This window comes from Salvia splendens, chromosome 10 (genome assembly GCF_004379255.2).
Source record: "Salvia splendens isolate huo1 chromosome 10, SspV2, whole genome shotgun sequence".
Classification (NCBI taxonomy): Eukaryota; Viridiplantae; Streptophyta; class Magnoliopsida; order Lamiales; family Lamiaceae; genus Salvia; species Salvia splendens.
In genome coordinates, this window is record NC_056041.1 from 27,168,943 (window position 1) to 27,195,689 (window position 26,747).

The window sequence follows — 26,747 nt, forward strand, 5'->3', positions numbered from 1 at the left end:
CAACATTCACAATTCAAATTAAACAATACACAAACCTAAACAATTTCAATAATTGGATACTATTTAAGCCAATATCACAAAATGGAACACCAATATCAAATAATGCACAATACAAAAATGCACAAATTCACCTACACAACATTACACAAATTCACCTACACAACATTACACAAAATTATAACACAATTCACCTACACAACATTAACAATTCAAACTAAACAATATACATCAACCTAAATAATTTCAATAATTAGTCATTATTGAACCCAATATCAAATAATGTAACACATAAACCCAAATAATGCAACACCACTTTAAAACCCACATGAACCAAATCAAGTTGCCCAATTTTTAAGCTAGAACAACACTATGGTTTAGGTTTTTAATCAAATTATACCCTAACTAAACACCAATATCTCAACTATTAATCAACAATAATGTCATTCAAACAAGCCAATATGCTAAATAATAATGCAACACAATATTTCAACTCAATTTACAACTCATTACAAACCCTAAATAACTATCAAACAATTACTCTAACAATGCAAAAGATAAGCATATTAACCGAAAAATATACAAAAATGGGGAAGAATAGCACCGATTGATGGAGGGAGGGCGAAATCACAGAGAAGAGGGCACAATCGCGACGAAGAGGGCGCTGCTTGTATAAAATTGCGATGTGTGTGGTGTGAGTTTCGCGATTTGGGGAAGGAGAGACTGATATATGATTCTGTCAAAACACGCCAACCGTATTGGTGTTTTTAGTCAAAAAATGACAGCCGTGTTGGCGTTTTTAATCGAAACACGCCAACGTCGTTGGCGTCTCTTCTTTAAACACGCCAGCGGGATAGGCGAGTATGTATTATATTTTAGGATTTATTTTATCCAATTTTTGCTAAACACGTCAACACTGATGGCGTTTTTTAGTTAAACACGCCAATCAAGTGGGCGTGTTACACTTTAAACTGTATTTGTATAAAATCAGACGAAATTATAAAACGCCAACTGTGCTGGCGTTTTTACTAAATAACATGCCAACGAGGATGACGTTTTTCTCATATATATATAGAAGAAATAACAAAATGGATACATTTTTGTTATTCTAGTCGTACGCTCCCCCACGGATCCGATTTCCTCGCCTAACTTGCCTGATTTTGACATGAAATCCGTAATCGAAGCAGGCGAGATCTCCGCCGCCGGCAAGGTCTACAGAGAGTTGTCCATCGCCTCACCGGCCTCGCCTACGCCTTGAAGGAATTCCGCGATGATTCCTCCCAACGCCACCAAATCAGCGCCGATATCCAGATCCTCAAGGAATTGGATCATCCCAACCTCGTCAAATGCTACGACGTCGTTTTTGGCGATGCCGGTGTCAGTTTCCTCCTCCTCGAGCCCTTGGATCGCGGATTTACCGACGTCACCTGTGAATTCGATCTAGTTACTTTCGCTTACCAGCTTCTTTCGGGCTTGAATTTCCTCCACCGGAATAGAATCCGGCATGGGGATATCAAACTCTCCAATATTTTCGTCGATCATACCGGCCAAGTCAAGCTCTTGTATTTGGGGAATACTTTGTCTAATACGACGCCGTTTTCTCCTGAAATTGGAGCAATGCATGATGAATTCTCGTGGGATGTGTGGAGTGTGGGGTTGTGTGTTCTCAAATTGGGCAAATCGTCTGGCAGATTCAGTGAAAGTGAGGATGTTCAGAAACAGCATGTGAATTTGTGGACACCGTCGACGGAGCTGCTGAGGTTTCTCTCAGCTTGTATGCAGGCAGATGTATTGAAGAGAAGGACGGCGGAACAACTTGTTCACCATCCCTTCTTTGATCAGCTTTCACACAAGAAAGAGGTTCAATTGAACAAACAGATTCAACTTCCACCAATAAACAAAGAGGTGAGAATCACTAGTCTTTGGATTATCAATGTAATTCAACTATTTATTCAATTTTGCTTCTCTTAACACTTATCAAATTGCAATATCAGTCTTAAATAAAATAGGAACTTATGAGGAAAAATAGAACCTGTTTGTGTGCATTGCAATTCAGCCTGTTTAGCTTATCAATAAATTTCAGAATTGCAAATTATTAAAAGTCTGGGAAGATATCAGAAGACACAATTTCATGCATTCATCTAGCAGCTTAGAGAGTTATAGTCCCTTAAACTAATCTTTGCAATAGTTCTAATGTTGGATACCTTTGTTTTATGGACAATCATCATTTCTTGTTTGGGCTGAGTTTCTGTGGCCGTGCCTCCTTGTTTGTTCAACTATAGATAATATTATTCATGTACTCTGCAGAAGGATCTATTTTATCTACAAGAGGAACTAATGAGTCTTTCAAGGAAAAAACCCAGAATTTCTAGAACTAATGAGGAACTGATGAGTCCTGTAAAGAAAAAATTCAAAATTTTTACTGAGGATGAGGATAGAGTTATATAATCTGGAAACTCCAAAAGATTCAACCACTCATGAAGTTCCTGAAAGCTGCATTGAACATTGCAATCTGTTTCTTCCGGATTGTGAATTTGAAAAGGATAAATTGGTAAGGATGTGGATAGCAGAAGAATGCTTTGAATTGGGAGCGACTAAAAGAATGGAGGATGTAGGTAACTTGTATTTTAATGCTTTGATCGAGAGGGAAGTCATTGTACCTTCCAAGTTTGATACTATTCTCAGGCAGACGATGTACAAATTTAATACATCTCAAGCTCCGGATGGACTCGTTAAACAAGGTAACTATTTGAGGATCACTCCAAGTAATATGAATGAGATCGACAGCGAGGCATTACATCTGACATGGAAGTGTAAGACGCTTGATCGAAACTTTTCTGATGCTCTGAAAATTTTCAAACAGTTGCATACGCTTGTTGTGCATGGGGATCGTTGTGCTGTCACTGGCCAACTTCCCAGCGACTTCTTTTTGGGTTTAAAGCTTTTAAGAACATTGGATTTGAGTCGCACTCATATAGCAGAGGTCCCAGGTTCAATTGGAAAGTTGGAATCACTGCGATATCTGGACATGTCTGGAACTCCCATCCAGCGGCTGCCTGAATCAGTTGATCGCCTCCACCGTCTCCAAACACTAAATCTGAAATATTGTGTTGGACTTTCTGCTTTACCAAGAGGATTGGGGAAGTTAGTTGAACTTCGCCACCTAGACCTCGACATTATTAGTCAATTGAAGTCCATGCCCAAAGGGATGGGAAATCTAGTAAAGCTTCAAACTTTACAAGCATTTATTGTGGGGAGTAAGAATGATGGATGCGGCATAGGTGAGCTGAAAAACATGAATGAGATTTCAGGGTCTTTTTTGTATATCAATGCTTGAAAATGTCTCTGGTGCAGAGGAAGTAAGGGAAGCTGCACTATTGCATAAAATGTACATCGACAAGCTGGAGTGTGGAGATGCCAATTCCCAGGATACAGCTGAAGTATTAGAATCCCTGCAACCACATTTTCACCTGAAAGAGTTATTGCTGTCATTTTATGGTTGATCAAGATTTCCAAGGTGGATGAGCAACCCATTCTATACCGATCTTGTGACAATGACTCTGTACAAGTGCGTAAATTGTGCTATCCTGCCCTCCATTGGGGAGCTTCAGTCTCTCTAGATTCTCAAAATTTTCCACATGGAAAATGTGAGGAACATCAGCACACTGTTCTGCAGGAATATTGTAACTACAGTGGTTAATGCATTTCCAAGGCTGGAGGAATTGACTCTTGAGGGCATGTCTGCCCTTGAAGTATGGACAGGAGTCGAGGATGGTGATTTCCCCTGCCTTGGCCAAGTTTCCATAAGATATTGCCCGGAACTTCGTCTTCTTCCATTGTCGCAGCTCTCCTCTCTTGAGCGCTTGGAAATAAGTCATTGCAAGCAGCTGATGTCTTTGACGGAAGGGTCATTGCCTGATTCGCTTGATTCTTTAATAATAAGATGCTGCCCGGGAATAAACGAGAGGTGTCGCAAGGATGGAGTAGATTGACCCAAGATTGCTGCTGTGAGAAACATATGGATTGATTTTGAAAAATTAGGTTTAGATTAGGGCTTGCAGTCCATGCTTTCTTTTCTTTGTCCAATTTTTTTGAGCTTTGTTTGTCAAAGTAAATTAAACATACAACTTAAATTGGGCGAAGGATCCAATATCACATGAGCTTGCCTTTGTGTTTGGAAAACCTATCACGTGTTAGCTGATACAAAAGATTAATGAGTCAAAACCCAAATTATGTGTATAAATAATTTACTCCTAAAATAGTGTATTGTCTTCTTCATTACAAATTTAGAAATAGACCAATGCAGTAGATCTCTTTCATTCAGAGTCATTTCACAGTTCGTATAGCCTGAAACTCCATCACTCTTTGTCTTCTTTGTTAGTCAATAAACCAGTGCTGGTGTTCCTTCCTTTATAGCTCTTAGCCAGCAACAGTAGGATCGAATCGGTTCTGCACTAGTCGACGCCAGCTTCAAATCCTGACTCCGACGGTGCTAATTGCAAGGGGGCGGGGTCCATCGACCCCCAATAGTGAAGAGAAAAGGAAAATAGTACTCCCTCCGTTCCACGGGTAGTTGAGTCATTTCATTTTCTGCATTCGTTTTGGAAAAATAATACCCTCTCTGTCTCTCAAGAATATGCACTCTTTTTCTTTTTAGTCCATCCCACAAGAATATGCACTCTTTTTCTTTTTAGTCCGTCCCACAAGAATATGCACTTTCTAATTTTTGAAAGTCTTCTCTCTAATGAGGTGAGACTCATTCTCCACTAACAATACTTTATTTACTTTTTCTCTCTACCTCTCTCTTACTACACCAATTTTATATTAAAACTCGTGCCGACCCCAAAGTGCATATTCTTTGGGGACGAAGGGAGTAATAAATAGTCAAAGTGGAGAAAAAATAAAGTAAGAGAAAAAATAACGTAGAGAAGATTCTTATATACATTATTCTCTCTTATTTTACTATTTCTCTACTTTAACTATTTATCATTCCCTCCGTCCCATTCAAGATGTCATCCATTCCTTTTTAGTTTGTCTCATTCAAGATGTCCATTTTCTATATTTGGAATTAATAAATCTCTCTCCTTATTAAAATATTCAATTACTTTTTCCACTCTATTTTATCACAGACTACTCCACCTAAAACTCCGTACCACTCAAGAATGTGGCCATCTTGAGTAGGACGGAGGGAGTATCATTTTTCTAAAACGAGTGCAAACAATGAAATGACTCAATTACCTCGGAACGAGGGAGTATCTATATAATCCCTCTTTCCAATAAATACGAAACATTTGGTTCTCGGCACGGGATTTTACGTTGAGTTGATGCACATTTTATAATGAGCGAACATGACTTTTCTTATCAGATCTGACTTTTCTTCTAAGGCAAAATCAAACACAAATGCATTATACCAATATTTAAGATATACTCATATAGGAACCCTTTAGTGTAAAACATAGTACTAATATAATCCCTTTGATTAATTAATCTGATGGTTCTGATTAAAAGTATCGCCGTACATTATTATTGTGTTTTCTTAAATTAAAAGGCAATATTGGTATCAATATATTAGGCGGTTTATTACTGTTACATCATTTAGATATATTAGTACATTAAGTTAATGTATATATTAATGTGTTATTAATGTAACATTATTGTGGTTTACTGTATATGCCCTTCTAAGTAAAGTAGATTATAATTTATATATATTAATATGTTATTAATGTAACATTATTGTGGTTTCCTTTCGGATTTTGAATTTGTGGATGATATACTATAGCCCTATGGATAAGGTAATCCTTGGAATGGTACTCCCTTCGCCCGTGAAATGTTTTGCCATTTCGGTCCACCGGCGAAATGTTGTCCACTTTGCTTTTTTCCATTTTTGGTAAATGGTCCCCACGTTCCACCAACTCATTACACTCACATTCTATTTTAAAACCAATATATAAATTTGGGACCTACATTCCACTAACTTTTTCCACTCACTTTTCTTCACATTTCTTAAAACTCGTGTCAAATCAAACATGGACAACATTTTGCGGACGGAGGGAATATTTGAATGTATAAGTCTCACACATTAATGTACTTACGTGACTGAATAATGTATACATTATCATGGTATATCGTGCATTACTTTCGGACTTTGAATTTGTGGATGGTATACTATAGCCATATAGACAAAGTAATCCTTGGAGAGATGTTAATGTATGAAAATGATATTTGAATGTATGAGTCTCACACATTAATGTACGTACGTGACTGAATAATGTACTAATAGAACATGTTGTACAAATATAACTACATCATGTAGCGAAGTCATGTACAATTGTGCTCTACCATTTTTATCATTTTCGATTATTTTATTAATTTTGTCTTCCATAACCATCATATCACACCTAATCAATGAAATTAGTTTTCCTTTTTAACAGTTTTTTGCACATTAATCTGAATACTTCCCTACTCAAATCTATTCAGATTCATAAGTTAAATACTGTTCAAAATCAAAACACTTGTAGTCTATTGGATCTTGTGATCTAACGGTTAGATTGATGTCACGTGTCATCTAATAATGTAAATTATTAGTCTAATAATGTAACTTGGCTAATAATTACTACATCCGTCCACGAAAAATAGAGCACATTTGTCATTTTTGGTTGTCCACGAAAAATAGAGCACATTGAAAAAAGAAAAGTTTTCAACAACTTATCTCTTACTTTTTTCTCTTCTCTCTTAGTAATAATATGGACCACACATTCCACTAACACTACTCTCTCACTTTTTTTTCCTTCTCTCTTACTTTTTTCCTTCTCTCTTACTAATAATATGAACCTCAAATTCCACTAACACTACTTCTCTATTGCTTTGTCCCCCTTCTCTATTACTTTATCAATTCTACATTAAAACTCATGTCATTCACAATGTGTCTCATTTTTCGTGGACGGAGGAAGTACTATTTTGGTAAAATAATATACTAACATTTTAGTTTAGTAATGTAGTTCGACTAATAATGCAGCTTATTCCAACCATCCAATCTGATGATCAATGGTTTTTATTTGTATGATGCTTAACAGACAGGGACGGAACTACCGTGGGCCAAGCCGCCGCTCCAGCGGGGGCTTGGTCAGCGCCGGTCCCGGTAACCCCACTGTGGCTGCCCTTGCATATGTCTGTTTTATGTTGTTTACATAAAGGACTGGGGGAAGGGGAAGGAGATGATAGAAAAACAGAGAAATTAGAAAGTAAATTATCATTAAATTTACAGCTGTGTTGGATTCTACGAGAGTAATTAATTTATTGTGTGTTTCAAGAGATTTGGAAATATATAGCAGTATAATCACTATTTTGATTTGTGGAATAATACCTAATGCTAATTTTCTTGCATTAATGGTTTAATACTTGAGTTTGTTTAACAAAATATTTTGCATATCTGCAAAATAGCACAATTTATGTACCTCTATTTCAATATAGTAAAATATTAGTAGTCATTTAAATATAAAAATTGTCAAATTCTAATTAATTTATATTTGAAACTAAAGTATTAAATCTAGAATTTTAAAATTAATTAGAATACATATTTTTTCTTATTTTAATAAAACATTGTAGTTTTAAACATTACCAAAATACAATATTTTCTTATCTATTCCATATATGGGAAAAACGCCAATGAAATTGGCGTGTCTATAAGTAAACACGCCAATGGTATTGGCGTGTCTATAAGTAAAGACGCCAACAGAGTTGGCGTGTTGCAATACCGTCGTATTTTACTCGTATTTTCTCCAAATACAGTTAAGTTATAACACGCCAACAAAGTTGGCGTGTTTAATAGTTATACACGCCTATGTAATTGGCGTGTTTAAGTTAAAAAACGCCTATGGAATTGGCGTGTTTAACATAAATACGCCAACCTGGTCAGCGTGTTTCTGTTGAACCATATTTCCCCCAGATCTCCCCCAAAATCGCGAACCCTAAACACTTTCCCTCCCCAAAACGCGAAAACCCTTCCCAAGGAGGAAAAACGCGAAAATCCTTCCCTTGCTCGGGTCAACCCGGTGGTGGATTTAAGCGTGTAGATTTCGATTTTTGCTTATTCTTCCAAACATTAGTCCTCCCATCCGTTAGTATATCTAATTTTTGACTCATTCTTCCAAACATTAGTCTACCAATATTTGATGGATTGTTATGATAGTATATTTTGTAGTGTAATTTATATAATTATTTGATGGATTGTTATGGTATTATATATTGTAGTGTAATTAATAGAAATATTTTGACCAATTGTTATGGTATTATATGTTGTAGTATATCTAATTTTTTACCAATATTTGATAGGTTGTTATGATAGTATATATTGTAGTGTACTTAATAGAAATATTTTTTTACCAATATTTGTGTTTTACATTAATGCAGATAGTATGACGTGGTGTGTCAATTTATATTGGGGCGGAAAGATAATTCCCGGACCAGTTATTTCATATGATCCTCCTTTTGCAAAAGGATTCATTATGTTGGATGAAAGTATTTCCTACGATAAGCTTGTGGAAACAATTTGTGAAAGGATGAGGATAAGCATATTTGAAAACAAAGTTCAAATAGTATGGAAACATCATATATTCTATGGATCTCCAGTCACGTTTATAGGTATTCTACTAGAAGAAGTATGCATGCCACTAATGTTTAGTGAGAGTATGGCTACAGGAGGTCAAATTGAATTGTATGTTGAGTATTCGACAATTACTCAACAACATAGTCATCATCCCATAAGTTATGATGTTGGTACGTCTACGAGAGGCCAAGAACCATGTTTCGCTGCAACACAAGATTTTGATGTTGGTACGTCTACGAGAGGCCACGAACCATGTTTCGATACAACATAAGATTTTGATGTTGGAGGCGTACATTTAGGGGACAGTGACAATTGTGATGTGGTTGAGGCCATAATTGGTCCTGATAAAGCCGACTTTCTTGATCCACAATCACCTTATGATTCTGAAGATGTTGACCTGGATAGTACATGTGACATCCCTAACCCGAAACATGCATTATCTTGCATATTATCATATTATATTGTCACTACATATTATGTTATTGTTAATATTATAGATATATTAAGTGGGTATCATCGGAAGAGGATACCTTATTATGCTATATCGTATTTTATATCATCGAAAGAGGATAATTTGATGGAATATGATATGGGTATGTTATTGGTGCAAAGGATATGTTTATGATACCGATTATGTGAATAATTGGATTAAAGAGGATCTGTGACAGCCTTGTACTGGATCTGAAATTTTAGAGGGACCTATGAGTCCAATTACAGAAGGACCTTCAGGTCAAATACAGAGGACCTATGAGTCCAATTACAGAGGGACATTCGGGTCAAATACAGAGGGACCTATGAGTCCAATTACAGAGAGAGACCTTCGGGTCATAGAGGAATCCCGGGCAGATACCAGGCTTGACTGTTACAGAATAATAACTGAATAGAGTGGCATATGCATATGAATATGAAATGGTTTGTTTTTAAATTATGTTATATATTATTTCTTATTATATGTATTGATAAAAGAATATGCTTGATGTTTGTATCATGTGAGATTAAAGGTGAAAATTTATATACACTGAGTTGTGGCTCATTTAAACCACTAAAATTTTCAGGAATAAGATAGCAGTAAGTTTTGACTGACGTGGGTCATAGGAACTCCACGTGTTATCAGGTTCGGCGGCTAACGCATATTGGCAATCTTCTCCTCCTCATCACTTTACATATAGATAAATGTATAGTACATAGAGTGGTGAGAGGGTTCCACTACTGTGTAGAATGTTTTGAAATATGTACTTGATATATATTGAATTTTAAAATTATATAAAATATGCGCGTTCTATGAATTATACATGAATTATACACGTGTATTAATTACTTTTATGATAAGGGATTTATTTATTATAAGAGTATACGTCTGAGGGGTCTAGGTGCCACAGTTTAGGTGGTATCAGAGCAGAGATAAGGATCCCGCTGGGACATTGCATCCATGCATTGCATATGATACGTATTGGTTATAAGTTGCATTTGCATTTCAATTATCAGGAACATGGATATTCCTGAACATATGTCATCGAGGAGAGAAGGGCCAGCCGCCCCGCATAATTCATTAACTGCAGAAGCATCTCCTTCACCTGTCGCATCATCTGGGGGTAGCCAACCAATACATAGGCGGGTTGAACAAGAAGTACATGGACTAGAAATGAGACCAAGGGGTAGAAATTTTAAGGAACTACGAAAGATGGGAGCCGTTGACTTTGTTGGGACTACTGATCCTGCCGAGGCTGAGATATGGTTGAAGAGGACAGAGCGTGTGTTTTATCAGATGGGTTGTATTGCAGAAGAACGTTTTGATTACGCAGTGTCTCTTCTTCAGGGTGATGCTTACTATTGGTGGGAGACTGTCCCACGAGCTATGATACATCCTCCAGTACTCAGTTGGGATGACTTATTGAGAAAGTTTAGTGATAAGTATATGCCACCAGTGTATCGTGATGAGAAGCAAAGAGAATTTTTGTCCCTTAAACAAGGATCTATGTCAGTTGCAGATTATGAAGTGAAGCTTTCTCGTTATGCATCGGCATTGCTACCTACAGAACAAGATAAGTGCAGACGTTTTGAAGAAGGATTGATATATGAGATAAGAAGCAAAATCACACCTTCAGACCTTCGTACTTATAATGATTTACGTGCAGCTGCTATACGAGCAGAGAGACTAGTGAAAGAAAGACATGTGTATATTCAAAGACAAAAGAGGGGACCACAAGAGTATATGAGTGAATCAAGCTCGAGCATTTCAAAAGGCCTAGTTCTTTTTCTTCAGCATCGAGTTTCAGTAGAAGAGGTCCATTGGGTCAAAGAGGCGGACGTGCACCACCTTTCAGTTATGAGTGGGGACGATGATCTGGTATGACAGCACGTGCACGACCTTTATGCATGCACTGTGGACGACCACATACAGGGGAATGTCGAACAATTACAGGAGTTTTTTTCACTGCGGACAGCAAGGACACTATTATAGGGAATGCCCACTTGGGTCTAACGTAATATCAAGTGGAAGAGCAGCGACGGAACCAACAGTACAAAATGTGCGACCTGCAGCATCGAGTGCAAGTATTAATCGAGGTCGTGGAAGAGGACAAACTATGAGCGTACCTATGGATTGAGGGCGAGGACAGTCAGAGGCACATGGATCTACACCCCGGGGACATGCTCGTGTGTTTGCTATGACACAGGAGGAGGCATCTAGAGCACTTGAGGTCATTACTGGTACACTTTATTTAGTTGATACTATGATATATACATTGATAGATCCAGGATCTACTCATTCATTTATATCGCCTGTCATCACACCACATGTGCATAAAGAACCTGAACCTCTAGATCACAGACTAGGTGTACACACACCCTTGGGTGAAGTTATTTCAGTATATACAGTATATCGAAATTGTGCGGTAAGAATCAATTCAGTAGAACTATTGGCAGATTTGATTCCCGTGTTCATACATGAGTTTGATATTATCTTGGGTATGGATTGGTTGTCACGTCACCGAGCTAAGATAGATTGTTATGCTAAAGAAGTGGTAATAGAGTCTCCAGGACGAGATCGAGTGATATTCTACGGCAATCGACAGATTGTTCCCTCCTGTCTTATATCTGCTACAACGGCCTTTCAACTGATTCAAAGTGGATGTGAAGCATATCTTGCCCATGTTGTAGATTGTGCTACGGTTAATGATCAAGTTAAAGACATTTCCGTTGTTAAAGAATTTCCTGACGTTTTTCCTGAAGATTTACCTGGATTGCCATCTGATCGAGAAACAGAGTTCACTATTGAGTTGTTACCAGGTACTGCACCTATTTCAATTCCTCCTTATCGAATATCGCCGATGGAATTACAGGAGTTGAAGAAACAATTACAAGAGTTGTTGGATAAGGGATTCATACGGCCCAGTGTTTCACCTTGGGGAGCGCCAGTGTTGTTTGTGAAAAAGAAAGACGGTACATTGCGACTTTGTATAGACTATCGGAAATTGAATCAAACGACGGCGAAGAATAAATATCCATTGTCGAGAATAGAAGATTTGTTTGACCAACTTCAGGGGGCACAAGTGTTTTCAAAAATAGATCTCCGATCAGGGTACCATCAGTTGAAGATTGCTAAAGATGATATTCCAAAAACAGCTTTTCAAACTTGATACGGCCATTATGAGTTTTTGGTTATGCCTTTCGGACTGACAAATGCACCTGCAACTTTTATGGCACTGATGAATAAAGTATTTCAACCATTTCTGGATCAGTTTGTGATTGTCTTTATCGATTACATATTGGTCTACTCGCGAAGTACAGAGGATCATGTTAATCACTTGCAGTCAGTATAACAAGTTCTACGAGATAAACAACTTTATGCAAAGTTGAGTAAATGTGAGTTTTGGTTAGATCATGTTGTATTTTTGGGACACGTTGTGTCAGCTCGAGGAATAGAAGTGGATCCATAGAAAATTGAAGCAATTGTCACCTGGAAAGTGCCAACTACAGTCACAGAGGTTCGAAGCTTCCTGGGTATGGCTGGATACTATAGATGTTTTGTGGAAGGATTCTCGATTATTGCGGGATCAATGACAAAATTGTTACGGAAGAATGCCCCTTTCATATGGAGTGAAGAATGTCAGAAGAGTTTTGATGAGTTGAAGCATCGATTGACTACAACACCCATATTGACTATTCCGACATGTATAAGAAGATTCGTTGTGTACAGTGATGCTTCTCGGCAGGGACTTGGTTGTGTTTTGATGCAAAATGGAAAGGTTGTTGCTTATGCGTCACGACAGCTAAGAGTACATGAAGTTTCATATCCTGTTCATGATATGGAATTGGCAGCTGTTGTTTTTGCTTTGAAGATTTGGCGTCATCATTTATATGGAGAAACTTTTCGAATCTTGACAGATCACAAGAGTTTAAAATATTTAATGAGTCAGAAGTAGTTGAATATGAGACAAAGACGGTGGATGGACTTGCTTAAAGATTATGATTGCACCATTAAATACCATCCGGGTAAGGCAAACGTTGTTGCAGACGCGTTAAGTCGGAAGTCAAGCAATATGGTAGCACACATGCAGATGACCCCATTATCAGAGTTGATTGCTCTTCGAAGTTTGAATGTAAAATTATAGCTAGATACGAGTGAAGGGTTAATAGCGACTCTTGAAATCTGACCAATGTTGAGACAACGAATTCAAGATGCTCAAATGAAAGATGAAAAGTTTGTAGAGTTTATGAATGAGATACGAAAAGGTAAGGACACACCGTTCATTCTACAAGATGATACATTGATGTTTGGCACTAGACTGTGTGTACCAGATGTCGATAATCTTCGGAGAGAGATTCTAGATGAGACACATAATGCTCCTTATGCAATGCACCCAGGAACAACAAAGATGTATCATACTATGAGGCAACATTATTGGTGGCCAAAGATGAAGAAAGAAGTGGCGGAATTTGTTTCAAAGTGTTTGACGTGTCAACAGGTAAAAGCATAACATCAAGCACCTGCTGGTTTGTTGAAACCTTTATCTATTCCAGTTTGGAAATGGGAGCGTATCACGATGGATTTTGTAACGGGTTTACTGAGGACACAAAAAAGGAATGATGCTAGTTGGATTATTGTAGACAGATTAACTAAATCAGCACATTTCTTCCCTATACGATGGGGTTGTTCGTTAGACCAATTGGCTGAAATGTACGTGAGGGAAGTAGTACGCTTGCATGGTATTCCGATATCCATTGTATCAGATAGAGATCATCGATTCACTTCCCGATTTTGGGAAAGTTTTCAGACAACCATGGGAACCCGACTACATTTTAGTACTGTTTTTCATCCCCAGACAGATGGTCAGTCAGAAAGAACTATTCAGACGTTAGAAGAAATGCTTCGTGCTTGTGTTATTGATTTTCGGGGTTCATGGGATAAGTATATTCCGCTGATGGAGTTTGTTTATAACAACCAATATCACAGCAGTATTGGAATGGCATCGTATGAAGCATTGTATGGCAGGAAATGCAGAAGTCCGGTATATTGGGACAAAGAAGGCTTGGAGATTCTAGAAGGACCAGAAATTATCCAGGAAACTGTTTCATTACCTCCAAGACAGACAGAAGAGTTATTTGTTAGGGTTAGTATACTGAAAAGCATGTTTCGAGCGACTTCGCACGAATAGAATCTTGCTTGCGTACGGAAAAACTCTACAATCCACTTTTGACCCGATTTAGTATCATTCGAGCAGTTTGCACGAATATAATCAATATATTATTACATTGTGTTTGCTTGTGCGTTTATAAGATATTTTATAAACATTTAAATGCATAAGAAGTAAACAAAGCCTAAGTCTTTTGCTTAGTAGACTGGTTGTGGGCGTCGTACACTTTAAGGTAACTACAGTCGATTCTATGCAATGCTTTGCAAAAGAAAAAGAAGAATTTCACAACCTAGATAGGCGTTGGCTACCTATCGTGAAAGGTTGCAATGCCAGTCCGATTATTTCTAAGCCTTATTGAAATAAGATGACGTTGATGTGGTATAGCACTGAATGGATCTAACAGCAAGACGTGTCTTTATGCTATCTACTGAAAGACGAGGTCTTGATAAATATATATTTCTTAATCAATGTACGTTAGCATTGAGCATACGATATTGAGTATCTACTACTTTGACTTACCAAAGGTGCTAGGATTGCTATTATGTTGAATCGTGCGCGAGGTGAGTCTCGTTTGATAATGTCCTCAAGAGGAGCTTGAACAAGCTTTTATTACTTCGGAAACTGACCAGTTGGAGTTTTATTACTCTATGAATAATAAATAAGTGCTTCTTGCTAAGTCCACTCTTGGAATTAATAAAATATTAATTAATTAAGTCCATAGCAGACTTTAATTAATTAATGGATATTTATATCTTAAGCACGGGAAATAAATAATAAACAAAATGGAAACCCGGATTACTTGTAATTTCGGATTTGGATGGGGAGTTCAATATTACGTCTGTAGTGGCTGCTCGTAATATTCCAATATAAGCTTGTATTAAATTGTGGGTTCAATTTAATTAGTAAAAAGCTAATTGGGGGAGCCCATATCCAAAACCTTCCATAGATCCCTGACTGGGCCCAATATGAACTATTATAAATAGAAGAATAAAGGAGACATAAAAGATACAATTAATGGACATGAAAATTTCGTCCATTCCAAATTAATGAAAGGGATGATTTTTTTCAAAGAGAATTTCTCCTCCGTGAGATTTTCAGCTCCTCCTCCGTGAGGAATTTCTGTCTTCTTTATTCGAGTCCTAGTGTTTCGATAAGATCAGCCCATCCTGATGTCCAGTTCGGGACACCAGTCAGAAGATCCGTGGTCTAATATTGAAGATCATCGTGGAGAAGGCGCGAGCAATCAACGATTCTTTGGAGAATCAACGAGGTAAATTGGCTAACTCCGTAGCAAGCATGTTTTAGGGATTTTTTGTGCTAAAGCATGTTTGGAATTCAAGTTATGAGCATGATACATGTGATAATTACGCGAATAGAATTTGTCTAAATAATCTGCAAAATAGATCCGTATATGTGATCCGTTAGAACGCATGCTTCCGCTGCTAACCCCTTCATTATTATGATCAGCATCTGAAAGAGATGGAATATGAGGTTGGAGATAAAGTTTTCTTGCGAGTCTCACCTTAGAAAGGAGTAATGCGATTTGGACATAAAGGTAAGCTAAGTCCTCGTTATATTGGGCCATATGATATTGTCGAAAGAGTTGGACCGTTAGCGTACAGGTTAGCATTACCTCCAGAGTTAGAGCAGATTCATAATGTTTTCCACGTCAGTATGCTTCGATGTTATCGATCTGATCCTTCCCATGTTCTGAAAGATCCTGATATACAGATTTCTGAAAATCTAAGTTACATAGAGGAACCAGTTAATATTGTAGACCGACAGGTTAAACAATTGCGAAGAAAAGAGATTCCAATGGTAAAAGTTATTTGGCAAAATCACGGAGTCGAAGAAGCGACTTGGGAAACTGAAGAAAAAATGAGAAAGAACTATCCACATCTGTTTACGAGTTAGTGATTTTATTGGATGCATTAACTCATGGGGAAAGCGAATTTTGCGGACAAAATTCTTAAAGAGGGGAAGAATTGTGACATCCATAACCCGAAACATGCATTATGTTGCATATTATCATATTATATTGTCACTGCATATTATGTTATTGTTAATATTATAGATATATTAAGTGGGTATCATCGGAAGAAGATACCTTATTATGTTATATCGTATTTTATAAGTTGATATATTAATAATTGTGTAGTAAATTAAAAGATAAGAATAGTAGAGATTAAATTCTTATACATGCAGCTGTACACATCTTTTCCCAGTGAAATAAATAGGATATGTATGTGGAATTAAAAGCATCAAGTTATGTTTTTTTTTAATTAGCTAATATATATATGGTAGCTTAAATATATTAAATATATAGATAAATACGAGTTCATGAAAATATGTATATGTACACGTGTTGCTTAATACACATCTTTTGTAAATGAGATGACATTTTGGTAGATGTCTATGTATGCATATTTAATAATTAGTGTGCAATACAAAGTAAGAGTTAATAGATAATCTTGAAGAAAAAAAAATCGAGAGAAGGGAGTGACGAAATTAGAAGAGAAAACCGAAAATTGACAGAGAGAAGAGAATATGGAATCCAGAAAGAAATAAATTCATGGTTGTAGAATGTGAAGAGAGGTGCTCGACTAGATACTATCAATAATCAGGTGTGTATAAATCACACTTTTAGTTTTACATGTGTTATGTGGTGGATTGTTATATGTTGAATTGAAGGGAATTATTGGATTATATGGTGTGAAATTGATATAATTATGAATATTTGATTTTGATTGTCGAATATGATATGAATATTTTATTGCTGAAATGGACATGTTTGTTTAGATATATTGGATAATTTGATGGAATATGATATGGATATGTTATTGGTGCAAAGGATATGTTTATGATACCGATTATGTGAATCATTGGATTAAGGAGGATCTGTGACAGCCTTGTACTGGATCTGAAATTTTAGAGGGACCTTCGGGTCAAATACAGAGGACCTATGAGTCCAATTACAGAGGGACCTTCGGGTCAAATACAGAGGGACCTATGAGTCCAATTACAGAGAGAGACCTTCGGGTCATAGAGGAATCTCGGGCAGATACCAGGCTTGACTGTTACAGAATAATAACTGAATAGAGTGGCATATGCATATGAATATGAAATGGTTTGTTTTTAAATTATGTTATATATTATTTCTTATTATATGTATTGATAAAAGAATATGCTTGATGTTTGTATCATGTGAGATTAAAGGTGGAAATTTATATACACTGAGTTGTGGCTCATTTAAACCACTAAATTTTTCAGGAATAAGATAGCAGTAAGTTTTGACTGACGTGGGTCATAGGAACTCCACGTGTTATCAGGTTCAGCGGCTGACGCATATTGGCAACCTTCTCCTCCTCATCGCTTTGCATATAGATAAATGTATAGTATATAGAATGATGAGAGGGTTCTACTACTGTGTAGAATGTTTTGAAATATGTACTTGATATATGTTGAATTTTAAAATTATATAAAATATGTGCGTTCTATGAATTATACACGTGTATTAATTACTTTTATGATAAGGGATTTATTTATTGTAAGAGTATACGTCTGAGGGGTTGAGGTGCCACAGTACAGACTCAGATGGTGCTTCGTCGGATGATGACCAATTTGTTGCTTCAAGACCATCCATTCCGGTTGGAGAAACATCAGTTGAAGAAACAGTGGTTGGAGAAACAACAGTTGGAGGAAGAGCAGTACGAGGAAGAGTAGTTCCACAATTCCCACAGCCTGGTATGAACTATTTTCGCACCTTACCAGGTCCATATGATAGTTTTGATTCAAAAAACTTTGAGTCTGCTGATCCCAATGTGCATTATTGGAGTGAAAAAGATCCGAGCAATGTCGGTTTGCATAGTAAATTTAAAACGAAATTGGAATTGAAATCAGTTGAGACTTTTTGGCAGTTGGAAAAAATCCGACAATATACAGTAGCTGAAAGTAAAGGAAAGAGATGGCATGCAGTTTGTAAGTGGCCACAAGGAAATCCGGAAGATAAGTCCTTACCGCCATATCTGTGGGAGTGCCGAGCAACATTGAGGAAGCATGATAAACACTGGAAAATTAGAGTATTTAGCACTGCTCATACTTGCATGGGGGATCGTAATTATAATGGGCAGGCTAATCTTTCGTCGGGTATGATAGCGTTGAGTGTTTGACATCAGATAGAAAACGATCCTTGCTACAAGGTGACCACTACTATGGTGGAATCTTACAATAGTGTGTTGAGAGGCGAAAACAACTCCCCACTTTTTGAATGTTTGGACTCATGCATTGTGTAATATTTGGAGTTATGCATTGTGTAATATTTGGACTTATGTATTGAGTAATATTTGGACTTATGTATTGCGTATTATTTGCATGTATTTTATTATGAAGGTGAAAATTGGGTGACTAAAATTATAAAGAGTGAGTTCACCCGACCGGGTGTTTTTTGATTAATAAACACCCGGTCGGGTGAACTCACTGGACTCCAAAGCAATATAAAGCATAAAAAAGTGGTCGAATTTATTCAAACTATAAAACGCCAATGTAGGTGGCGTTTTACCTAAAAAACGCCAACCATATTGGCGGGTTTTCTGAAACGCCAATCAGATCCGCGAGTCATTACAGAACGTAGCAAGCTATCGTAGAAAAAATTGGCCAAAATAACTCCAACTATAAGACGCCAATTGGACTGGCGTCTTTTATAAAGACGCCAAACACGATGGCGTCTTTTATAATAAACGCCCACCGTGTTGGCGGGTTTCCTGAAACGCCAATCAGATCGGCGAGTCATTAAAGAACGTAGCAATCTGTCGTAGAAAAAATTGTCCAAAATTAATCCAACTATAAGACGCTAATTGGACTGGCGTCTTTTAAAAAGACGCAAGACGCCACCTAGATTGGCGTCTTTTATAAAAACGCCAATCACTATGGTGAGTCATTACCGAACGTAGCAATCTGTCATAGAAAAACTTGGCCAAAATTAATCCAACTATAAGACGCCAATTGGACTGGTGTCTTTTAAAAAGACGCAAGATGCCACCTAGATTGGCGTCTTTTATAAAAACGCCAATCACTATGGCGAGTCATTACAGAATGTTACCCTCCGTCGTGCAAAAATGGCCGAAATTACCAAACTCAAAAACGCCAATGAAACTGGCATTTTTGGCACACACTATATCTCGCCAATGAGACTGGCGTCTTTGGTCAGACTGCTTGCTTGAAATTGCAAGCGTCCTTTTTTTTTTCCATGTAAATAAGTATAACAAGAGGATGTATCAAATTATCGATATACCTAAGTATAAAAGGAGGATGTATCAAATTATCAATATAACTAAGTATAAAAGAGAATGTATCAAATTACCAATATAAAGAGTTCAACTCAAATAAAAAACATGAATATCAATTGCATCATCAAATACAAATAGTTGGGGTTTAGTTTAATCGTCTCGCCGTTTCCACATAAACATGCCCCGTATCCCCTTCCCAATTCTGGATGTAGATCTAGGGATCCTAGAGGGAGGAGTATCCTGAACAACAGCGTTCTCTAGATCCACCCAAAAAAAATCAACTCGCACAGACGACCGCGGTGGAGAAGCGTGGGCATCACTGAGGCCAATATCTTCTCCTGTACCACCGGTGTGGCTGACAAAATGTCGGGCTCAAACTGCAGACCTAGGTGGAGGTGGATCCACAAAATCTTCATCGGAGTCATGTACTAACTGAGATGACGACTCTCCGCAGGCAGTTTTCTTCTTGGTTCGTCGTTTTCCCTTTTGCCTCACGGAGACGTCCATGTCCATTGCAGAGCGCTGTGAAGGACGGTAGTCCATCAGCTCAGCCTCACCGGATATCTGCAGTCCATCTTCAACCATCCTCGAAATGGTTTCCAAAGCCAGATGTTCTGACATATCTTGGCCACTTAGCAAGTGGCGTATGTTATGAAGCGTCTCCACCTACAATTTTCAAAGTTAATTACATATCATAATATGAATTTAAATAATTAATATTTTTTGCAATTTACCACGAAATTATGAGAAGATGTCGTTTTGTGGAAGCCCTCTTCAGCATGCACGCCCGGTTTGGTTAAATACACCACAGTTATTTGGCGAAACCAATCCATATATTCGTCGGTTGCAACAGGCTCCATAGTGTACTCCACATCAGTGTACACCAAGTCGTGCCTATTGTCCCACTCCTGGATATGATGGGCGTGGTAATCAACCCAATTCCGGCCAGATTTTCCATGGCGATCCTGTTTCGTAAAATCAGAACCGTGGAACCGGTTGAGGAGCGGGATATACGGTTGGCTCAACCGTGGAACCCAATCCTAAATTGTCGCAACACTCGTTGTGGCAGGTATGGCTCAACCAGATTCCAGCATATAAGAGTTGTTATCGACGTCCATATAGGACGACCGGCAACGCAACATTCCGGCAAGATCCGCTGGGATAAGGCCTCCAAATAAACTACATGTGAAACAAATTTATTCAAAATAATTTCAATCAAAAACAACAAACAAAAAACATTTCATAGGTATATGAATTACCTGGTTGGCGTGCATCATGGAGAACTGATCTCAGAAATTTTCAATACAATGCCCGGGCGCTTTTACATATGACGACGGACCATTCCATCTAAAAAATGTAAATTTTGAGCGAATAACACATAAATTAATGAACATTAAGCTTAAAAAATGAATTAGTGAACAACTTACGCGCTTGCACATGGTGCATATTCTATATGCACGGGATTTAGCATCCTCGGTCTAATATTTGGGATTCTCTCCCAAGCCCACAGGTATAACAAAGTTAAAGCTCCCCCGACATCGGTCCTCTTAGCAACAGCAGCTTCACACAAATTATGGTACAAGCAAGCAAGCGTCGCACCACCCCAACTATAGGTAGAACACCGTTCTACATCCATGAAAAATTGCAGGTAGAAGAACGGAATTTTATTTCCGGAGGCGTTCGGGATCATCGGACCACCAAGTAATAGCAGACAATAGGTACGAGCCCACTGGACATATATGTAGTGCTCGTGCTCATCATTAAGCTCAATCCTCAATTGATTTGATAAGCTTGTCTGCTTCCAAACCATTTCTTTCAACTCAGATGAGTCTGGTATAAATCCTAGAAAATCCAAACACACGTCCTTCCAATATCCCACATCCTTCGGGGGGAGGTAACCAGTCACAGCATCTCCGTCGACTTTGAGGCCCCATAAGACCTCCACGTCTTCCAGTGTCACAGTCGCTTCACCGACTGGAAAGTAAAACGTGTGAGTCTCTGGCCTCCAACGTTCAATCAATGCGGTGATGAGATGGTGGTCAATGTCCTTTGGTTTACCACACCTCAATATACTGCCGAACCCCATCTGGTCCACTATTTCCAAAACACGGTGATGTATGGGAACATCCCAAATGATTCCTTCATATCGTCGGCAGCGGACGTCTTCTGATGGAATTCCTGCCCATATGTTATTAGAGACGTGTTGTCTCTGAAAATACAATACAGAAGGATCCGCAGGACCACATGCAAGCCGGCGACGAGAAGTTGAAGATGATGCCATAATTTACCTACACAACATTCATAATCCAAATTAAACAATAACCAAACATAAACCATTTCAATAATTAGATACAATTTAATCCAATATCACAAAATGGAACACCAAAATCAAATAATTCACAATACACAAATTCACCTACACAACCTAACAATTTCAATTTGCCCAACCTAACAATTTCAATTAACAATTTCGATTTCAATTTCAATTTCAACTTAACAATATACACAAAATTAACAATTCAAACTAAACAATATACATCAACCAAAACCCACATAAACCAAATCAATTTGCCCAATTTTTAAGCTATAACAACCCTAGGGTTTAGGTTTATAATCAAATTTATACACAAATTCACTTAAACCCAAATAATCCAACATAATAATCAACAATAACGTCATTCAAACAATCCAAAATGCACAATATTTCAACTCAATTCACAACTCATTACAAAACCCTAGCTAACTATCCAACAATTACTCTAATAATGTAAAAGATAAGCCTACTAACCGAAAAAAATATACAAATTTGGGGAAGAATAGCACTGATTGATGAATGTAGGGTGAAATCACGGAGAGGAGGGCGAATTCGCGACGAGGAGGCTCTGCTTTGGATAAAATCGCGAAGTGTGTGTGTGGTGTGAGTTTTTCGCGATTTGGGGGAGGCTTGCCTGCTATATCATTTTGTATAAACACGCCGCTCTAGTTGGCATTTTTCAATTGTAAACGCCATCCGTGTTGGCGTCTTTTATGTAAACACGCCATTCCCTACGGCTAGGGATGTCAATCGGGTCGGCCCGTCGGGTTTCGGGCCAACTCTACTCGGGTTGCGGGTCAATCGGGTGCGGGCTAATCGGGTTGTGATTTCTTTCGGGTTATAAAAGCTCAGCCCTAACCCTAAAAGCTCGGGTTTCGGGCCAGCCCAACGGGTTAACCGGGTTGCTACCGATAATATTAATGTGCGATCAATCCAATAAATAATGATTAAAATTACTAATATTCATACAATGTAAAACATTTAATTATGATATACTTGAGATATATGCTTAAACTCAATCATAAAAATGATCAAATACTAATATTTGAGATATTCGTAGAATTTTAATGCATGTTTTAGAAATTTAAATATTTTTTTTGTGAATTTGAAGTTTTTAATTTATTTATCAATTATTATATTAATAAAAATTCAATATATAATTTGTATATTAATATAAAATTGAAAGTTATGTTTTTAGTTAAAATTAATCAATAAAATATCGAATTAATATTTTATTAACATGCGATCAATCCAATAAATAATGATTAAAATTATTAATATTCATACAATGTAAAACATTTAATTATGATATATTTGAGATATATGCTTAAACTCAATCATAAACATGATCAAATAAACATGATCAAATAAACATGATCAAATACTAATATTTGAGATATTTCGTAGAATTTTAATGCATGTTTTAGAAATTTAAATATTTTTTGTGAATTTGATGTTTTTAATTTATTTATCAATTATAATATTAATAAAAATTCAATATATAATTTGTATATTTAATATAAAATTGAAAGTTATTTTTTTAGTTAAAATTAATCAATAAAATGTCGAATTAGGAGTAAAAAAAATAGAATAATAGAAATTTTATCGGGTTTTCGGGTCAGCCCATCGGGTTTTCGGGTCTGGCCCTAATGGGTTGCGGGTTAATCGGGTGCGGGCTAATCGGGTTTTGATTTTATCGGGCTAGAAATTTCTAACCCTAACCCTATAAATTTGGCGGGCTATTCGGGCCAGCCCACGGGTTACGGGCTACATTGACATCCCTACCTACGGCGTTTCTTACATAAAAGCACGCCAATCCAAAAGGCGTTTTCAGATTATACACGCCAACTAAATTGGCGTGTTTTGACTTAACTGTATTTGGAGAAAATACGACGGCATTGTAAAACGCCAACTTCGTTGGCATCTTTACTTATAGACACGCCAGTTTCGTTGGCGTTTTTTCCATATATGGAATAGATAAGAAAATGGGTACATTTTCGTTATTTTAGTGGTAAACTCACCTAGAAACCCGATTTTCCTGGGATTGGGAAGACCACTCTTGCTCAACTTGCTTACAATGACAACAGAGTTGTTGATAAGTTTGATCTGAAGATGTGGGCTTCTTTGTCAATGGGTTTCGACACCGTTTGCATCACAAAGTCGATCATAGAGTCTGCGTCGGGGGAAAACTGCATCTTGTCCTACCTTGATCCTCTTCAGCTTAAACTTCAGGAGTTGATTCGTGACAAGAGGTTTTTACTTGTGTTGGATGATTACTGGAGTGAAGAGTACAGAGATTGGGATATTTTGTCTTCTCCTTCCAGAGTTGGAGCGTTTGGTAGCAAAATCTTGTTGACATCGTGAAGCATGATTGTGTCAAAAACTGTGGGAGCAGTTCATTCACATTGTGTGGAGACCTTAAGTGAAGACAACAGTTGGGAACTGCTTAAGCAAAGAGCAACTTCAGGTAGAAATCTTACATCTGAATTTGAACGAATTGGAAGAGAGATAGCAATAAAATGCAAAGGGTTGCCTTTAGCAGCAAAGACTGTTTGAGGCATGCTGCATTTCAAAGATGATCCAGCCGAATGGATCTCTATTCTGAACAGTGAATGGTGGGACTTGTACATAAATGGCAATGACATCTTTGCAGCTTTAGCCTTGGGCTATCATCATTTGCCGCCACATTTGAAAAAATGTTTTGCTTATTGTGCTATGTTTCCAAAGGATCATGACTTTGAAGTCAGTGAGTTGGTTTTTCTATGGATAGCTGAAGGATTTGTGCATCCCACCAGAAATATGGGGATAGAAGATCTTGGCTATGACTACTTCAAGAATCTACTCCAGAGGTCATTTTTCCAATTGTCGGGTGTTAATGTTCGCGGTGGAGAAGTGTATAAGATGCACGATCTTATTCACAGCATGGCTCAGTTAGTCTCATCCCGTACTTCTTTGCACTTGAAAGATAGCCAATCAAGTGAAAATCTCGAATTTTTCAAAAACACTCGTCATTTATCTTTAGCAGGCAACCAAGAGTGTTAGAGGGCTACCTTTGGTATGAGAATCTGAGAACGCTTAAAGTCATGTCTTTATGTGGCGGCAGTATTGAAGTTTCATACCTTCTTTTTTTAAAATTGAAGTCTTTGAGAGTGTTGGATTTGAGTCGCACGGGCCTTGTTGAGCTGCCTGAGTCCATTGAGAACTTGAAATATCTGCATTATCTCAATCTATCTGAGAATGCTGGCTTCACCAGACTGCCAAGAAATATGAAGAAAATGGTTAGTTTGCAGTATCTTCATATGGACTTAAAGCAGCTCAATGAAATGCCATCAGAGTTGGGAAAGTTGGTCAATCTTCAATCTCTATCTGCATTTATTGTGGGAAGAACTGAGGGTCATGGCATTCAAGAGCTTAATAACATGAAGTTCTTGAGAGGATGTCTTTCTATCAAGAATCTCGACAATGTGCCAACTGTGGACGAGGCCAAGAAAGCTATGCTTCACACGAAACCATTTCTTGACCGGCTTGAATTTGAATGGAATGGATGTGGAGACAGTAACCATCATGAGCAAATTCTTCATGGTCTTCAACCACATGAAAATTTGAAGGAGCTACTCCTCACCAATTATAATGGTTTTTCATTGCCGGGGTTGGTTTAGTAGTCCGCTCTGCAAGCTTTTAAGTATCAACTTGCAGAGTTGCAACTACTGCCACATTCTTACCCCTCTTGCAAAGCTTAGATATTTGAAATCTCTTACAATCGATGACATGCCTAATTGGTCTCAAGTTAACCAAGATTTTTCTGGTTTTCAATCGTTGGAGTATCTCGCAATGAAGAACATTCCAAATTTGGTTTCATGGTGTATGTTCCGTGGCAGCCGGTTCCCTCGCCTTCACACCCTTCACATTAATGATTGTCTGATGCTTATCACTCTGCCGTTGCTTGTGGATGCTAGTCGTTTTCATTCGTTGGAAATTAATCAATGTCCTGAAATTCGTTCGTTGCCACATGATGGTCTCCCTGGTTCTCTTGCAGTTGTGACAATTTCAGACAGTGGTCTTCTCACAGATAGATGCAGAGTGCAAGAAGGTGCAGATTGGCATATGATTAGATCAGTTCCAAAGATTGTTATTGATGAAGCGGCGAATTTTTGATGGTGATGAATGCTCGTAAAAATGAAAGAAGATCAACACACAGAGATTTACGTGGTTCGATTTACTGAGGTAAATCTACATCCACGGGAAGAAAAGAGGGCAGAGTTGTATTGCTTGATCTGTTTTCTACAGCTAACAATACAGACTTGCTATTTGCTATTTTCTCTCTAGAGAGCTTAACAGAAGTTAACAGAAGAAGCTTATCTATCTGACCTAGGTTCTATTTATACATTGAACCAAGATCGTGGCATGCAGCACTTATTAGGTAGTGGATGTCGTGGAGGTCGTGGCGACCTTGCATGGGTCCACTATCCTGCAAGAGTTAATGACTGCTTGACACCACTAAATAGATCGTGGGTGTAGTGGAGGTCGTGGAGGTTCTGCATGAGTCCACTATCTCCCAGTTCGGTCGAATACTGAGACCGAACTGCTGAATTATTGCCGAGCAGCTTTTGCCGATCTGAGAGTAGAGCTTGATGCCGACCTGAGAGCAGAGTTTGATTAGTTGGCTTTTACCGAGCTGTAGGCTGGGGCCGAACTCTTTGGTTGTGCCGAACTGAACTCTTTAGTCATGCCGGACTGATACTCTTTGGTTGTGCCGGACTGATACTCTTTAGTCATGCCGAACTGATACTCTTTCTTGGGCTTTAGGCTGATGGGCTTTACTGCTGTTGGGCTTGTTTAGTACGTACTCCATCACTACCCCCCCGGAAAGTGAAGTGAATCACTTCGGCATTCTGGATAAAGGTACGGGG

General features: G+C 37.9%; 4 protein-coding genes across 4 annotated transcripts; all 4 read left to right on the top strand.

Annotated features, from left to right (window-relative positions):
- The first annotated feature begins 1,085 nt into the window (after positions 1-1,085).
- LOC121752857 (mitogen-activated protein kinase kinase 5-like) lies at positions 1,086-1,997 on the top strand. The gene is made up of 3 exons (XM_042147947.1): positions 1,086-1,099; positions 1,185-1,902; positions 1,992-1,997. The coding sequence occupies exons 1-3, from the start codon at positions 1,086-1,088 to the stop codon at positions 1,995-1,997; spliced, it is 738 nt and encodes a 245-aa protein (XP_042003881.1).
- Positions 1,118-4,179, top strand: LOC121750766 (putative disease resistance RPP13-like protein 1). The gene is made up of 3 exons (XM_042145369.1): positions 1,118-1,902; positions 2,305-3,278; positions 3,352-4,179. Exons 2-3 carry the CDS (start codon positions 2,426-2,428, stop codon positions 3,498-3,500), a joined length of 1,002 nt encoding a protein of 333 aa, XP_042001303.1. The 5' UTR covers positions 1,118-1,902; positions 2,305-2,425; the 3' UTR covers positions 3,501-4,179.
- A 5,912-nt stretch (positions 4,180-10,091) lies between these two features.
- LOC121752858 lies at positions 10,092-10,955 on the top strand. The gene has a single exon (XM_042147949.1). It carries the CDS (start codon positions 10,092-10,094, stop codon positions 10,953-10,955), a length of 864 nt encoding a protein of 287 aa, XP_042003883.1.
- A 13,012-nt stretch (positions 10,956-23,967) lies between these two features.
- Positions 23,968-25,992, top strand: LOC121752859 (putative disease resistance protein At3g14460). Its single transcript, XM_042147950.1, has 5 exons — positions 23,968-24,175; positions 24,233-24,387; positions 24,565-24,767; positions 24,863-25,486; positions 25,578-25,992. The coding sequence occupies exons 1-5, from the start codon at positions 23,968-23,970 to the stop codon at positions 25,990-25,992; spliced, it is 1,605 nt and encodes a 534-aa protein (XP_042003884.1).
- The last annotated feature ends 755 nt before the right edge of the window (positions 25,993-26,747 follow it).